This window comes from Condylura cristata, unplaced genomic scaffold (assembly GCF_000260355.1).
Source record: "Condylura cristata isolate star-nosed mole 26May11 unplaced genomic scaffold, ConCri1.0 scaffold00034, whole genome shotgun sequence".
NCBI lineage: Eukaryota > Metazoa > Chordata > Mammalia > Eulipotyphla > Talpidae > Condylura > Condylura cristata.
Window position 1 is genome coordinate 10011807 of NW_004567135.1, and position 17764 is coordinate 10029570.

A 17764-nucleotide genomic window follows, 5' to 3' on the forward strand; every position below is an offset into this window, starting at 1 on the left:
GGATTCACAGTTAATGCTGCTTTGCTGCAATATATTAGTATTTAGTCCAAAAACAGTTTCCTGAGGAACTTATTTCTATGGTATATAATTTCTGGCCACAAATTACTCTGTGGGGAGCAGGATTCCTCATAGACACATACAGGGTAAGTGTCTGGTCTCAGGAGGCCACCTCTCACCCTGCTGTGCTCACTTCTGAGAGCAGCCCCAGATCCAGGTTGACACCTGTGCTTGGCTGGAGGTTCACATGACCTCTTGCTTGGACTTCGGATGCCAGCTGTAAATCCATAGTGTTTCCTGTACATCTGACAAACTGGTTTATATGAAGTTCCCAAAACGTCCACTACCTGCTTAAGTTCATTTATTTGCTCCAGTGGCTCACAGAACTCAAAGAAACATTTTACCTACTAGATCACTGGTTTACTTATTACAAATGATCCACTCAGGAACAGTCAGATGGGATGCACAGGCAAGGTATGTGATGAGGGGTTCAGAGCAATAGTAACCCTGTTAACATAACACAAAATATCTTTATCATTATCAACTCTCAGGAAATTCCCAAGCTTATGGGAGCTGTAAGCCAGGAATGCTGGGCAAGACCAAACATTTTTCTTACAAATCACTAATCACACATGTCTACTTTTACATCTTTCTATCTTCCTTTCACTCCCCTTCCTACCAACTCCCCAAAGTATTTAATTCCTATCCTATGTCAGGTACTATGTGTTAGACACCGAGGACATAACAGAAAAGGAATTATGTTCCTATCACTTTTGAGCTTAGAGCTCCTAAAAGATAGTCATTAACAACATTCATAAAGTGTGACTAATGTTGCAGGATGCCATGAGAACAGGTATGCTTTGTGGGCATAGAGAAAGTTACTCAAGAAAAGCAAGGGGCAGCAGGGGAGCAAAAGGGCCTTGTAGTTACAGGCTACAATGAAGCGGGAAAGCACATACTTACAAGAAACAATAAAGACCAACGTCTCATAGGCCCTGAGAAGGAAAGGACAGTGTAAATGTGACAGGAGAGGGAGGCAGGGACCAGATGAAGGAGGAGCTTGTAAGCCATATTAAGGATTTGGCTTTTATCCCAAAGGCACAAAAGGGATCTGATTTGACTACATAAAAGGATTCAGAATGTCACAGTCAGAAGTAGTAAATAATGGACCAAGTAATAAGCCGAATAGAGAGGAAAACAAAAACTGGGAATCGAAAGGGGAGCAAAGACAGCGCTAATGGGTTAGAATAAAGCAAAAAGAGACGAAGGAGTTCAAATAATAAGGATAAACATTTGTAGCAGGGATACCTGAGTAAGAATGTAAAAATGACTGGAAATTGTGAGAACAAAGGAGATGCTGTAATGAGTGAATGTGGACTAGATTTACAAAAGTCTAGGATGTTACATAAGGAATGGAATCAATGCAAGCAAAGGCCCCTGGACAAGAAACAGTAACAAATGGGCTATCCATATTGATTCTGATACCAGTGAGAGAGAAGTCTACAAAATTGTAGCTGAATGGTATGAACCTTAAAGAAGTTTTTATAAGCTGGTGATCGAATAATTGTTTTAAGGTCTAATAGGAAACATGAAGGATGATAGCCCTACCTCGAACCCTGAGATTAAGAATAAACACTTATAACCAGAAAGGGATATTGCCATGGGAGAGGTCAAATTACACTTCAGGTAAAGAGGTTGAAATATGGCTTAACACAAGAATTAAGAATGTTTGTACTAATGGTCTGGCACAGAATAAAAAGATAGTCATTAAATGAGTAAAGACAGATGTATTTGTGACTTTTGGAGACTTAACAAGGAGACTTAGAAGAGATAAGAGTAGCTGGAAGCTTAGATTAAGGCAAGAAAGTACGTAATGATACAGGGGTGGTGGTGCCGTAGATGATGGGGGTTCAAATTGTGGACAAAGCCTGAAGGGACCTGGGGCAAGAAGCACAGACAAACTGGCCTAGTAGGTTCTTTGAAGAAGGTGAACAGTGGCCTGACTGGACCATAACTTCAAAATAAACCAATGCTAACCAAAGTATAAGAACTTTAAATTTTTACTTTTCTTCTAGCATTTGAATGCATGACTTATGAGATACCAGTGATTATACTTTTCTACTCCCTTTATTCAAAGTAAGATGTTCTAAGAAATTACTGAGATAAACTAATGGTAATAGATTCTCCTGATTTCAGTAGTACATTAACTAAGGAAACATCAGGTACTATTGCTTTTTCATCCCTAACTTTATGAAGATTCTAAGTATAAGCAGGAAACACAGGTACAACACTGGAAAAATAAACCATTTCTACAATTCAACTTTGAGAGTCATTAGATTTCACAACTTCTATATATTACTGCATTTCTCCAATAAGTCAATTCTGCCAAAAGTATGTAAGAATGAATAAAATCACCGAACAATACTTTAAATTAATGTGCTCTGGTTGTGAGGAATTTATAAAATGTTTTTACCACCTCTCAGAATATGACTTACTTTCCCATAGAGGACTTAACTATGCTGAATATTCCTATAAATGCATATGGTTTATAACTATCGGCACATAGCTAACAATGACCTGTGGAGACAGTAGATTCACATTGACTGGCCGTATTCCTTTATTGGCAACAGCCTTTAAGTTTCCAGTAATATTACAAGGTGGGAACAAATCTTCTTCAAACTGAAGATAAATTGCAAAAGAATGGAAAGATGACAATGTGAAAGAAATGCTGCCTTTTCAAGTCATCTCAATTTTCTTTTTCTTTTTTTTTTTTTAAGTCAACTCAGGAGGCTTGGGTAGATAAATTCTATAATAAGCACTCATCACTCCTAAGTAGAGCTTGAAAAATCAGACATCAACAAAATTGCATACACATTTTCAAAAGAAAAACAAACTTTACTCCTGGTGCTCTGACTCTTACTTCACTGAGGTTGGAAGTGGCAGTAGACAGGGCAATGTCTACCTCACTGAGATTTCTATGTAGGTGATTTTTCCAAAAACAACATTCAAATAAAAAATATAATAACAACTTTTTTTTAGAAAACTGCACTTTGACAAATATCATCTGTAATTTGTCTATTTTCAACAACAAACAAGTTGGACCAGGATCAAGTAAAACATACATGGTAATAACATTTTTTGTGTCCATGTAACTCCATGAGTCTTCTCTACTTTTGAAGGATAGAATTAATCAAACTAACATCATATTTTCTTTCTGTAGCAGAGGTAACAAGGTTGTGGCAGCCATCATTTCACACATTCATGCATTTAGGTCTAAGGTGTCTTTATATTTCATCAGGTTTTGGGATAAATGAGTATTTTAGAAAAGATGTGCAAACAGAGGTGGACTGAACAGACAACATGTCTGGTGGACTATCTAAGTTATCCACATTTTAAAAACAAACTTCTTACTTATTTGAAATTATTTCATTATTTCAAGTGGAGAAAACATTGTATTTTATTACAAAAACAGTATATCAACTAGCATAAAGTCACCAACAGACAACAGAGTATTTAGGCTTCACCCCTGCATGTAAGAACAAATGAACAATTAAAAAAAAAAATTCCCTCTTTTTTCTTAGCTCAGCAATTCCTAGGAATCTACCCAAAGAATACAAAAACATTAATTCAAAAGGAATTTATACCTGCATCTGTATGATCAAGAAGATGTGGTATATATATATATAGAATTGAATACTATTTAGCAATCATAAAAGATAAACTTTCCTCTCTCCTTAGGTTTTCAATAACAAAAGTTTTTTATCAATTTTTTAATAAATTTTTAACTAAAAATTTTCATTTTTTTCATCTGCAATACTGGAAAAAATACAACAACCCAATGAACAGAGTGTTACTTCAGTAATTAAAGATATTTGGTGGCCCTCCCAGTGGCACAGCAGGTTAAAGCACAGCACTGGGAAGCTAGGGCCACTTCCGCATGAGTTCGATCCCTGCCTGCCCCAGAGGTGACCACATGGCGCAGCAGACCTCTCCTGACCCACCCACTGCTTCCGTCAACACTGTATTTCATCAGTCGGCCTGTTCTGTTCCCCACTCTGTCTCTGGTGAATCCTCTTACCGCCCCTGCATCACTGGCCTGTACCCCAGTTTTGTATGCACAAATAAAATAAATCTTTTAAAAAGAAAAGAAAAGATATTTGGTGATGAAAATGTCTCAATATAATTCCTGCTAGATGGGTATAAGAAAACTCTGATGTAGAAAGTGACAGTTATTTGACCTTAACAGTCAAAGAAGAAAAGTGAAAGAGAAGATTAAACTTCTGGCAAACCAAGGGTACAAAGAGAAAATTCATAAGCATTATTTGAGTGTGAGTATGCGTGTGTGCATGCATACACACAGAGAGGTATTTATTTTGGCCATAATGATAAGGCTCAATATTTGCATACTGCCTTTATACATTACCAAAACAGCTGGGTAATAATTTTCTCCATACAGGTAAAACTACAGAGGCTTAGAAAGATTATGGGACTTACCCTAAATCACAAGCAATAAATGGAAGAAGTAAGATCGCTTGACTTTTGGTTCACTGCACTTTATACTACTCCTTATTGCCTCTTTATTCAATCAAATGGGTGAAAATAAGAGGAAAGGAAAAATGAGTGCCAAAATAGACCTTGGGCCATGCCGCACACAAACTATTATGTAGGATAAATCCTGCTGTGTATATTTCTCTGGGAAAAATATGTTTCCTAGAAAACATCTAGAAAGGTGCAGCCAAGGAGAACGTAAACTGCATATAAAAATCAGTGGGAAACCATCTGGCTCTCCTGACTTCACCTTCAGTCATATCTTGGATGACTGCTTCTATCGTCAATAACTTGGTTTATCAAACTTCTCAGTAGGAGATAACAAAATAAGGGCCAAACACCCCACGAATTCATTACAAGGAAACTAAACATCATCTGTTATAGATGTGCCACAAAGATGCCAAAGGTGCTTCCCAGAGCAGTAGTGGCTATGCCCTTAGGAGCATAGAAACATGTCTACTTTGAAAATCAGTATCTGCAGGCTTCTGGCTCTCATTTCTGTGGCTCAATTGTGGGGCATGCCAAGGTTTTATTTCTTTTCCACTGCATTTAATATTTTCATTTGATTATAGCTTCTGAAAACGTAGAAATGGTCCTTCTGTTGCATAAAAAAAATGAAAAATCAATCCAAAATTTAGGGACATAAATATTTCCTGAACTTCAAGAACAAGATAATCATGTAGTATTTAATAATTTTTTTTTCAAGAGGATTAAGTTGTGGTAACAAAAAAGACAAACACAAAAGCATTATTCTAAAGAACTTCCCCCCCCACATAATTACATGCAGTTATTTACTGGAAACTTCAGTTTTCCTTCAGAATTTCTTTCGCTGTTGTCTACTGACACCATCTGGCAATATTACAGGGGGAAGTCACAGTGGCTAGAGCTACTGCCAAATCAATTTTCTAATTTTATACAATGGGAAATTTTTAAAAAACCAGGACAAAAGAATCTAAGGATACTTAGCTTTATCTGTAATAGACAGAATGAAAGAAAAATTGTATTAAAACAAGGCCATGCCATTGACTTATAATGATTCCAGCTAATCTTCATTCTCATACTATATAACATGTAAAATCTTTATTTTTACTACCATTATTATTTAAAAGGTTTGTTTCGAGTATACGAAACAAAAGATATTTTTAATGGCCTTAATTAAGTTTCAAAAGAAAGAAGTTATGCTGCTAGCTTTTCCCTTGGTATTCTTCAAGATGGCAGTTAGTATTTTGGTCTTTCATTTACAAGAGTTTTGTTAAAATTGTAAGATCATCTTTGTTTGCCTAGTACAAAGATGAGATCAATATTTTGAAACTGCACCTAGAATAACTGGAAGATTTTAAATAGTAAAATGTAGTTTGAAAATTTAACTACAGTTACTAAAAGTAGAAAAATATAGTTTTAAAACACTCAAATCAGTCATGAGATAAAGATACTACTTGTCAGTCATTATTATACCAAGATCCAGAATCTAATTTTACTAAAGGAGCTAAAAATTACAGGGAGAAACTGAAAGAGCTTTAAAAATCACAGTATGAGTTTCATCTTATTTATCATCTGATTCCACATTTCTGAAGGTGGCTACAACACTCATAGGCACTTTCAATTCTTTTGAACATTCATTCCCTGAAACATTTGAGTTTAGAAGGCCATGTTATTTGAACACATATGAGTAATTTCCATTAATAAGAGGAATGAAATGCAGAATAATATTGGGCTGCCATTACTACAGACTATATCATTCCTTTAACTTAAAATCCATTTCATACATCTTTCTAAGATCAAAAGAAGGAGAAGTCTAAACATGGAGGTTTCTGCTATGGCAGGGTACAGCCATTTAACGTCTTCTTTCAACAAGCCAGAGATGGCAGAAGTCTCTTTGAAGTGGCAGCCTTGTTGGCCTTTGAAGTCCCTTGTCAGTTGCAGAATGGCTCTGGTGGGGTTTGTTTTGTAACCAGCTGTCACCATGAAGGCAGACATGACGTATTTCCAGCAGTCTCACTTCAGGGTCTGTCAAGTGACTGATTTCATAACCAGTCACCATAACAAAGGAGATTCAAACTCTCTGACACTGGAGCAAGTGTCTACAATGAAAGTTACTAGGTTCCTCCTGACAGAGTTTGATTTAAATACTGACCTGATTACACAATGACAAAAAGAAAATGATTGAATTTAACTGCCACACTTCCTTGGATCCTTGGAACATTAAAAATGCACTTTATTTTTATCAATAAAATGTCTAACTATTAACATATTCTTAAAAATGAAATATCTTTAAACAATGGGATCTTAAATATTTGCATAGACCATAAATGAAGACTTCTGCAGAAATCAGTAAGTCACTTTAAAAACACCAAATGGACTTTCTTATGAAACTGAATGACTGTATAGTTCTGAGAAATGTATTTATCTAGAATGCTCAACTACTCACCATAAAAATCCCCATCACTACTGACAATCAGTTTAAAACTTACAAAGTTAATAAAATAAAAAAAAATTTAAGATATGTTAAGAAAATTTATAAGCTATAAATGTAGCCCATTATAGCACTATAAAAGAAACTATCTTAATTATATAAACCTACTTATACAATGGACCAAGGTAAGACAAAAGTTGAGTTTATTAATGTTGAGCTATATTAGTCCCACTGGATGGAGATGTTTGCTCTGCTCTGATCAGAGTTTACGTATGTTCTGTAAATGTTTTGAGTTTTTACATGTCTTTATGGACACGGCTTGCCTCTTTCCAGTACTGACGCCTACATGCTTGCTACAAAAGGCTTTCAACTGGCCCCCACTACCAGCAAAAAGCTCAGTAACTGTGGGCATTAGAGAGCTGCGTATCAATCCTACGAGACATGGAGTCCTCTATTTCCCACTGAAGGGCAGGTCTGGGGTGACTATGATTTCTTCATTTTATTTTCCTACCTGGCTACCACATCTTAAAATAAAGAACTAAATATAAGTTCCTTTCCAATAAGTATCTATTACAATTCTTTAAACCTACAATTCACAAGTTGACTTTTTCTGGTCATAAGACAGTATTTCATCAAAGTGCTATGTAAAGGAACTGCAATAAAGGATAAAAACGTAGTAATTCAAAATATTTTGGCAGCTACTTTAAAAACCACAAAATTTCCATTAGATGTTAAAGTTCAGCACATAAAATGATGCTGCTGTTATTAGGGGTACAAACATTCAGGAAGTCAGAATCAAACTTCACTCATTCACTTATTCCTTCAATAAATAGTTACTAAATAACACTATGTACCAAATATGACAGGAGGTATTGAGGACAAACAGAAAACGAGACATAGCTTTTACCCGCAGGAGTTGTCATTCTATTAGAGAAGACAAAGCCAGTTCTTTTAAAGTGATAGACAATAAATAATGGTTGTATAAATAATAAACAGTACAAGGTACTGCTACAGAACATGGCAGAGACACACACCTTACACTGGAAGATCAGAGGTGGTTTTATGGAGAGAGAAGGAGAACTTATCAAACATGAAGATAGGGTAAAGATGACGACACTGCTTTATATTACAGGAAGGTATAATTTTTATGAATTTATACAAATTCATTCATAATATGACTAAGTTTTTACTTATTTAAATAAAGGGAAATGAGTATTGAAATCACAATTTACAATTAATGAAACCATAATTCTAGCAAAGGTCTCTAATCCAGAACCCACATTCTTACCTACCATGTAATCAAGCTTTTGTTAGGTTCAAGAGTGCCCCACCCAACTACAGACACACAGTTTAACATCTTTGTACCTAGCGCATGCTTCTGCTTTCCTTAGACTTGATTCCCCTATCAGTCACTGTGCTTAATTTCAGCTCAGTGGGATTAGTCTTCTCAGATGAGGTTAACAAAAAACAAAAACAAACAAACAAACAAAAAAACAACAAGAAAAAAAAAACACCTGTGAGAAACTGATTTAAAGGTAGGAATCAAACTTCTGTAGGTGATTTCAGACTGAAATACGAATGAGGTATTGTAGTAAAGATATGAAGTAGACTGCTGTCTACTTAGTTTGAATCTAAGAAAACAGAACTGAACTGAAAATGTAAGTCTGATGTGGCAGTGATACTACTACACATAACATAGCTAACATTTCTTTAGCACAACTTCTTGTTCTTATAGTAAGACAATTTTTCCCTCATGTTTTCTCATCTCAGAAAATGGAACCACCATCCTCCCGGTGGTCCAGGCAGAAATCAGTGGCCGCCCTTGTTTTTTCTTTCCTCTTTACCTGAATGTGTATCCACCAAATCTTGTTAGCTTTATTTCCAAAGACACCCTAAACCCATTAACTTTTCTCTGGCTCCACTGTCACTAAGTAATGGACTCACTGCCCAATCTGCCCAATATCTTGCATAGACCAGGAGCTTTTACATGATTTTTTTTAAAGGTTTATTTATTTATGCATACAGAACTGGGATACAGGCCAGAGGCACAGGGGCGGTGAGAGGATTCACCAGAGACAGAGTGGGGAGAACAGGCAGATTGGCAAAGTACACTGCTGAGGGGAGCAGCAAGTGAGACAGGAGAGGTATGCTGCGCCATGTGGGTCACCTCTGGGGCGGGGACTGAACTCACTCTGAAGCAGCTGTGTCTGGCTTGCAGTGCTACACTTTAACCCACTGTGCCACCCGGGAGGGCCCACATGAGTTATTTTAAATGCCTCTTAATGGAGTTTGCACAGCTATGATTTTAACTTGATGTATGTTTTTTTTTTGGGGGGGGTACAAATTTAAAGAGTTGCAAATAATATAGGAACTTCTTAGGAACTTAAAAAATACTCAATGAAGTTTAAATCCCATAGTGACTTAATATTCATTACCATCAATTTAAAAACCATGAGGACATAGCATTTTTTTTTTTAAGATTTATTTACACATACAGAACTGGGGTACAGGCCAGAGGCTCAGAGGTGCTCAACAGAGACAGAGCAGGGAGCAGAACAGGCAGATCAACGAAGTACACTGCTGAGGGGAGCAGCGGGTGGGTCAGGAGAGGTCTGCGGCGCCATGTGGTCACCTCCGGGGCAGGCGGGAATCGAACTCATGCGGAAGTGGCTTTAGCTTCTCAGTGCTGTGCTTTAACCCTCTGTGCCACCAGGGAGGGCCGAGGACATAGCATTTTTAATGGATCATTCTGTTTGACTTTGTGCTTTCATTTCACTTGTCTTAAATTTCTATATAATTTATTTTGTGCTAGACCTTTTATCTTCAACAAAAATATGTATCTAAATTTAAGCTTGATTATTTACAAAATTTCCCATTGTTGTATCTTTGTAAAAAAAAATTCGTTTGGACTGAGTTATAATAATTACCAGTTATAATAATTGCAATCAAAGTCAGTAAGTATTAGACATTGTGAGAAAATAATGATTAAAAGAGAAGCATACAGGTCCTCCCTGGTGGCGCAGTGGGTTAAAGCACAGCACAAAGCTACTTCCGCATGAGTTTGATCCTCGCCTGCCCTGGAGGTGACAATGTGACGCAGCAGACCTCTCCTGACACAGCAGACCTCTCCTGACTCACCTGCTGCTCCCCTCAGCAGTGTACTTCGTGATCTGCCTGTTCTGCTCCCTACTCTGCCTCTGGTGAATCCTCTCACTGCCCCTGAGCCTCTGGCCTGTACCCCAGTTCTGTATGCACAAATAAATAAATCTTAAAGAAAAAAAAAGAGAAGCATACAATTTTATTTAAAATGTATCACATCGTTACATTTATATATCTGAGACCAACAGAACTTTTTTTTTTAAAGTTTATTTATTTATTCATACAAGAACTGGGGCACAGGCCAGAGGTGCGATGGGTAAATGGATTCACCAGAGACAGAGTCAGGATCAGAACAGGAGGACTGACCAAAATACAATGCTGAGGAGAGCAGCAGGCAAGATAGGAGAGATCCACTGTGCCTCATCTTTTGAGACCCAGGTTTCTCAAAGCTGCTCTAAGTACTCATTCTAAGTAGGTTCTAACCATCTAACATTCTCAAGTTAATGTCTGCAGAAAACCTATCTTAACCTTTATGGAATACTGGGATAACTTGTAATTAATTATTACTCCTCGGGCAGACTGTAAATTCTCCTATGGGAGAGACCACAGCTGCGTTGCTCATCAGGACTATCACAACATGCTGGATAGTAAGTAAAATTCTGATGAATGAGCAAGCAAACTCATGAATATTTTTCTCAGCTAAAAAAGCTTCAACAATTTTCCACTGTCTTGAACATAAAATAAAAATTCTGGATTATAACTACAACACACACCATGTTTTAGCATGATCTGATTGTGTACACATCCTCCTCTCCCTCTCCCTTCCTCCCTTCCCCTCCTAGATCATACCATCCCTATCCTCCCTGGATTGTAGCTACCAACCACTACACAAAGTTCCCCGGAAGAATTCTGCTTTATCCTGTGCCGATTTATCTACAATGAGTATGGTGAATATCCTTCATCTCTTCTTTGCCTGGGTTATTTCTTTTAAAGACTCGGTTCATGCAGCCTGCCTGGTGGTGCAAGGGGTTAAGTCTCAGCACTACGAAGCTGTCAGCAGCCACTACAGCACAGCACAAAGTTCAATCCCCAGACAGGGAGCTGATCCACATGGCACAGCAGATCTGCCTCTCCTGTTTCGCCTGCTGCTCCCCTCAGCAGTTTATTTCAGTCAGTGTGCCTGTTCTGTTCCCCACTCTCTCTCTGGTGAGTCTTCTCACCTCCACACCGTAGGCCTAAACCTCAGCTCTTACATGAATAAATAAATCTTTAAAAAAACAAAACTCAGCCTATGCATTTGCATCTCCTCCAAGAAGTCTTTAATGAACCTCTCCAATCTGGAATACATACCCTTCTTCTATCCTAAAAGCTTTCTATTCAGGTCTGTGCCATGGTACTTATCAAATATAGCAGAGTTATAATTATTCATCAGTCTTTTCCAATGAACAATGAACTTGAGGCAGGGGCCCTATCTATTACATTTTTACTTTCAGTGCTTTGTGGAGCATCTGAAAAAAAAATTCCCAAATACTCAATAAATGCTCACAGAAAAGGTAGCAAAGTAAAGATATTGTTTCATCCTCCCAACATTACCATCACTTAAAACAATGAAGGAAACATAACTTATTCAAAAATAATAACATTCAAATCAATACAGAATTATGCACCTGAGACCAAAGAATACATTGTCACTCTGGTAATAACTGAAGTAAGGAGGCAATGAGAAGAAAGGACTGGAAAGTGATGTGGTTCTTTTACAGGCTACCAAGACAGTTTCAGTAGTGGCAATCGTTTTATTTGAAAAAGCACTTGTCTATCAGGGTAAATGCTATGTAACTGGCTGGGTAAAAATGTAGTCAATAGGGGATTTAATAAATATTTAAGAATAAACAATAATGGGATACTGAGCAGATTCAACTGCATAGTCTAGCTTTCAATTGTTGGTATACCTTACCCCATTTTCTATGGAAGCATATCTGAACACCAGTATGGCTAAGACTGGATTAAGCAAAATTGAAGACAGAAATGCAAGAGCAAAAATATCACTGCCACCTTCTAAAGAAACAAATTTTAACAGAAGCAAGCAGGTGAATATTAAGGAGGTACAAGTACTCCCTGGACATTCCACAAATACTGTCTTCTTCTTTTGCATCTTTTGGCTACTTTGTATGACACAAAAAGGCCATACCAAGTTTAAATAACTGTGCTGCTCACTTGCACATCAACAAAGCTTATACCTGCCTGCCTCTTCCACTCCTTTCTCCTAGATGGGTAGGAAAAGAACTTGCATGCTGGTGAATGAGGAAGATGGGTGAGATGAGAATGAAATCTCAAATAAAAGCCAAGCTGGTATAAGCTGTCTTGCAGGCTGTTAAATGCAGTTTTATCAAGAGCCATATTTTGATGTTCATATGATTTAAATTAATGGAATTCACACTTTTTAAAACATGCAACTAAAAAACTTTCAGAACTGGGGAAAATTAATATTAAATGTAATGTTTATAAATGATCCACCTATAATTTTCTAGTTAATCATAGCCTAGATAAGACTTCATGACCTTCTACAATTAAGAAGTAATATTTAATATACAAGCCAAATCATATCAAAATGGTAATTTGAAAAAATGAATATCACTATCAAATATGAACTTTTAAAATAAAAATGAGAACCTCTGCATATGGGTTATGTTAGTTATATTGTGATGATGTACCATTATCATTGATCAGCACATTAACAGATACAAACTCAGCTTACTGAGGTACAAGAAAAAGCCCTACTGAGTTCACCAATGGACTTTAATGATGAGTCAAGGGTGATGTGTTGTTGGGAGTTTTATGGGCATTATACCTGAGGGGAGAAGTCAAATGCTGTACAAAAATGAACAGTGTAAGAAAATAAAGCCACAATGCTTAAAAAAAAAAAAGCAAAATACAAGGCCCTAGTACATGTCAAAGGAATTTTTTTAAAAATTACAGCAGGTGTGGGTGCAAATAGCTCCTTCGAAAAATAAGTTCACTTTCAAATGCTATTAATGAAGATTAATACATTCTCTTCAAGTGTCAATAGAAAAAGCATTTCAAGGAACTTAAGCTTACAACTCTGTTCAACTAGGGATATAGCCCTTACCACATGGCAATTCTGGGACTCGTGTAAGAAAACAAATTTCACTCTATGTCATTTTAAGAAAATGGGCTCTCACATTTAACAAAAATACAAAGTCTGCCAAAATTTGAGCAGAGAACATTTTAGAAGAAGAAAATGCAATATGGAAGAAAAGGAAAAAAACAAAGCAAAAATAAAAGGAGCCCTTGATTTTTCCCTCCTGGGGTTATTTGCTTTCATCTCTGCATTTGCCAAAGCTTAGCGGACATCGTCCTAGGAGATCAGACATAGCTCCCCTGACACATGGCACCTGGGTTCAATGTGGAGCAGCCTGTCTTAGGAGTAAAGAAACTAGGAGGCTATGCTCCCTGAACTACACAGTATGTGAGCCACTGGCAAACCAGTAAAATTTGAGAAGAAACTAAGGGGATCCTGTAAGAATACAGGAAAGATATCAAAGAATGTTTTCCTTTGGGAGTTTTCCCTTGTGAGGTCTGTATTTTATTTTTGTAAGAGTATGATTCCCAAACAATTTTTCTTTTCACTTTAAGAAATCAAAACAACAGAAGCAGAATTGTGCCAAAAGACAGATAAATTTTGGATCTGAGACAGATAGTAAGAATAATGTTCTTAGCTTCCCCTATTTAAGATACTTCAAATAAACATTTGTAGATTACCTTAGTAAATTCAATTAAATACACAGAAGTAAAATCATCAGTAAAATCAGAAGACACAACTATATAAAAATATGTAAAGAAGAGAATAGCACAGGAAGGAATGAAAGGTAGACTGCCTCAGAGGAATCGGCATAAAAGCAGTTCCTTCATACCTTAAGCCACTTAAAGCCCAAGTGACTGGTCTCATGCATTATATCACTCAACAGCTTCAGATAGGCAGTGAGTGGCACAATGGTGGAAAACAAGATAAAGAGGAGAATAAGAAACAAGCATGCAATTAACTGCAAATTATTTATAGCCACTTTGGAAGACTGGCAGTTTCTTACGAAGTTAAATATAGTCTTACCATACAACTCAGCAAAAACACTCGTAAGTATTAAACATAAAATGTATTATAAAAAACCTGCACATCAATGATTATATATATATATATATATATATATATATAACTATATATATAATTATTCATAATTAATCATAACTGGAAGCAATCAATATGTTCTTCAGTAGGTGAAGGAATAAACAAAACTAGCACAAACATACAATGGACTGTTATTCAGAGATACAACAAAGGAACCATCAGGCCACAAAAGACAGAAGAACTGAAAATGCAGCGGCTAAATCAAAGTAATTCAATCACATATACTGTACGATTCCAACTATTTGGAATTCTGGAAAAGGCAAAACTAGAAACAGGAAAAATTTAGGAACTGGGGAGATAGATGAGGGATAAAGAACTGGAGCAGAGCACGTTTTTCTGGCAGTGCAACTAAACTATTCTGTGTGATACTGTAATGGTTCACGCCTGGAATTATACACATTTGACAAGACCCAAAGAATGCACCACACAAAGAGTGAACTGAAATAAACAGTATATACTACCTAATAATAATATAGCAATGCTACTCCACTGACTCCAACAAATGCACAATGTGAGTATCAGGCAAAATGCTGGTGGAGGAAAGAGTACATGGGAACTCCGTACTTTGTGGTCAACTTTTCTGTAAACTAAAACACTGCTTTAAGAAAAGTAACTTAGACTCAAAATATAATAAACAACCAGTTCACACACTAATAACTTAAAAAGAACACAGAACAGTCTAAATACCATAATATGTCTTATTTTTTTAAATAAGCTTTTCTCTTTTAGCTGTTTTATGATGGTCTATTATGAATTACCAAAAGTGGTATGTGATCTCTCAGCACATGACTTATCACTAAATAGTCCCAACACACAAAAATCTTCACAGGAAGAAAAGGAGGGGAAACATTTTGGAAATAATAAAGACAAACTCTCTCTCCATCTTAAAACAACTGTCACAATCTCTTCTGTGAAGTTCTTCACTACCAACCTCTTAAACTGTACATTATGAAATATTTAAAGAGAAAATGGAAAAGGTATTTCTCTAGGAACAGGACACTGAAAAACACTCATTCTGTGAAATGATAAAATTTCCCCTCAGTTTTGCTAATAAATGTCAGTTTTCCTTTCTATACTCACCACTAATGAAACCATATGCTCACATGTAGCTACACCTGATGAGGGAGGGACCCCCTTGTGGAACACACAACTGTGCCTGCCCCCTCGCTATGCAGCTATCTCAGCTCACAAGAGCACTGACAGTTCATCAAAGTGGTTTCTCATGTCATCACACTCTCAAGGAAATCAAGATTAGCATTCTTGATTAGCATTCTAAAACTAATTCTCCCATCCATACCTCCCATCTTTGGTTATTCTTCCTAGTACACAGTTCAAAGCAAGAGTATAGGGGTCTAAAAAGATGCACAGGAAAATATATACAACAAATACATACAAAGCACCACAAACAGCAGCCATGGAAACCCTTTTACAAGTCACCTCACAGTTGAGAAATGCTGATCAAGGACTCCAAAGTGTGGTGGTGTCTATGTCCTCTATATTGGCTATTAACCATAAGTTGTTAAAATTTTAAGTGCTCTTTGAATAAGACAAGGGTCTAAAATAAACTATTTGCTGTTTAAAATTACATCTTCAGCACAGAACTGTTTTCTCCTTTCCATTTAAAAATCAGATGCATGATCTAGTACTACATACATATAAGTTAAATCAGCCCTAAATTATTAACGCCAATATGCCTGCATTAAGATGTCAATTTTCATACAACTATATTTTAATTATTTAACTCTAGATCTTACATTTGATTAAGCGTTTCTGAAATCCTATACACAGAGATCATGTGTTGTTTACCTAAACTATCCTGTTTGGATGTTACCTTCACTTAACCAGCAGCACTGCCAGTGACTATATAAAATCGCAGACCTGTTTTTCAGCATTGGTCCTGGCTGATTCCTCTTGTGCGAGCACCATTTCTCGCTCTGCAGTTATCTGTACACTTTCTCTTAGTGCTTCTTCGAGTTCTTCAATCCTGTCATCCTTCTTACGGAGACTGTCCTGGAAAATGATGGAAGACGGGTGAAGTAGACTAGTTAATTAAACCAGGGAGAGCCTATTCATCAAGAAAGGGCTATCTATTTAGACATGTTTTGCCTTTCAGAACTAAACCCGGACCAAAAAGATAATTTCCCAAAGAAAAGAATGAAGCAAGAAAAGAAGAAAGTTGAAGGAATATATTATTAAAAGCAAAGGTCACGTTAGTTAAGCAAGAAAAACTCTAGATAAACTTGATCTTTATAATAGAGAATAAAACCGTTGGTTAGGTAGCACAGGTAGCAAGGGATTGAATTATCTGAAATCACAAAGCTGTTTTTGAATGACTTTCTAAACTGGGTTTAAAGCCAGTTTGGATGATGCCTAAATAAATGGACTGAATATGAAAGCATTCTCTTTCTCTGAAAAGTAAAGGAAATAAAAAAGTTAAGCACACATCATGATCTTTTGGATTATATTCTTCATACAGACAATTTTTGACAAAGTCATTTTTAAAAATGAAGATGGTGTTTTCTCATGAATTTCAAAAAGCAATGTTCCTAGTAACATGAAAAAAACTAAAAAAAGAAAAAGAAAAAATAATAGAAATGACCTGTTTGGTTAAGGATGAAGTAATTTCATTAATTGAGCAATGCCCACTAGCTCTGATATTGTGTACCCAGCTTAAAACTAACTTTTGGGTAAGTGAATCTAGATTTCTATCAGAAAAACAAAATCCTACAAGACTTTAAGACAATATAAGATAGAAGATCTTAAAACAAGAAGGAAAAATGAAGCAAAATTTGAATAGGACAGAAAGCTGGATTCATCAAGTTTTTAATGGCAACAGAGGAAACAAGAAGACACTGAGTAATAACTTCAAAACACTGAGGGAAAGCGATTTCTGAATTCTAATTCTATATCCAAACTATCAATCAAATATAAAGGCAAATGAAAAGTCTCAAATATTTACCTGACATCACAGATTCTCTCTAAAAGCTACTAGAGATGTGTTCTATTGAGCTGAAGAAATAAACAGAAAAAAGACAAGGGGGGCTCATGGGAAAATGGGCTCTACTACAGGTATTATCATGAAGGAGATTTGATGACAACAGCGCTAGAGAGTAGTACAATTTTTAAGAGAAGATAGGAAGGCAAGGAATGATGCTACCAAGAAAAAAAACCAGATGTATAGATTAATCTGAGGCTAAAAGTTAAGATGCATTTTACAATGGAAACAATACTGGGAGCAATTATCTTTTTCAAGAAAGGAATTTGGGTAGAAAATGTTGATATATATACAAAGAACTAATAAAGCAAACAAAATTCCCAAAGGAATTATTACATCAAGAAAAAACTGTAACTATAGAAAAGGAAATGTAATCATAATATACCATGTGGATAACAGTGTGGTACTGGAACTTAAACAGACACACAGACCAATGGACTCGAGTAGAAAACCCAAGGTGAAGCCACATATACATAGACAACTAATCTTTGACAAAGGAGCAAAGAATATA

The 17764-nt window shown here is 36.3% G+C and overlaps 1 protein-coding gene across 15 annotated transcripts in view; it reads right to left on the reverse strand.

Moving 5' to 3' along the window:
• ERC1 (ELKS/RAB6-interacting/CAST family member 1) overlaps window positions 1-17764 on the reverse strand; it is a 302503-nt gene that overhangs the window by 130569 nt on the left and 154170 nt on the right. For 11 of the 15 annotated variants that reach the window (XM_012732450.1, XM_004692830.2, XM_012732447.1 and 8 more), the window contains one exon: window positions 16137-16268. The exons of the other annotated variants lie outside the window; for them this stretch is intronic. In XM_012732450.1, the coding sequence (XP_012587904.1) occupies window positions 16137-16268 (132 nt within the window). The remainder of the gene's footprint in view (window positions 1-16136; window positions 16269-17764) is intronic. 15 annotated transcript variants of the gene reach the window in all.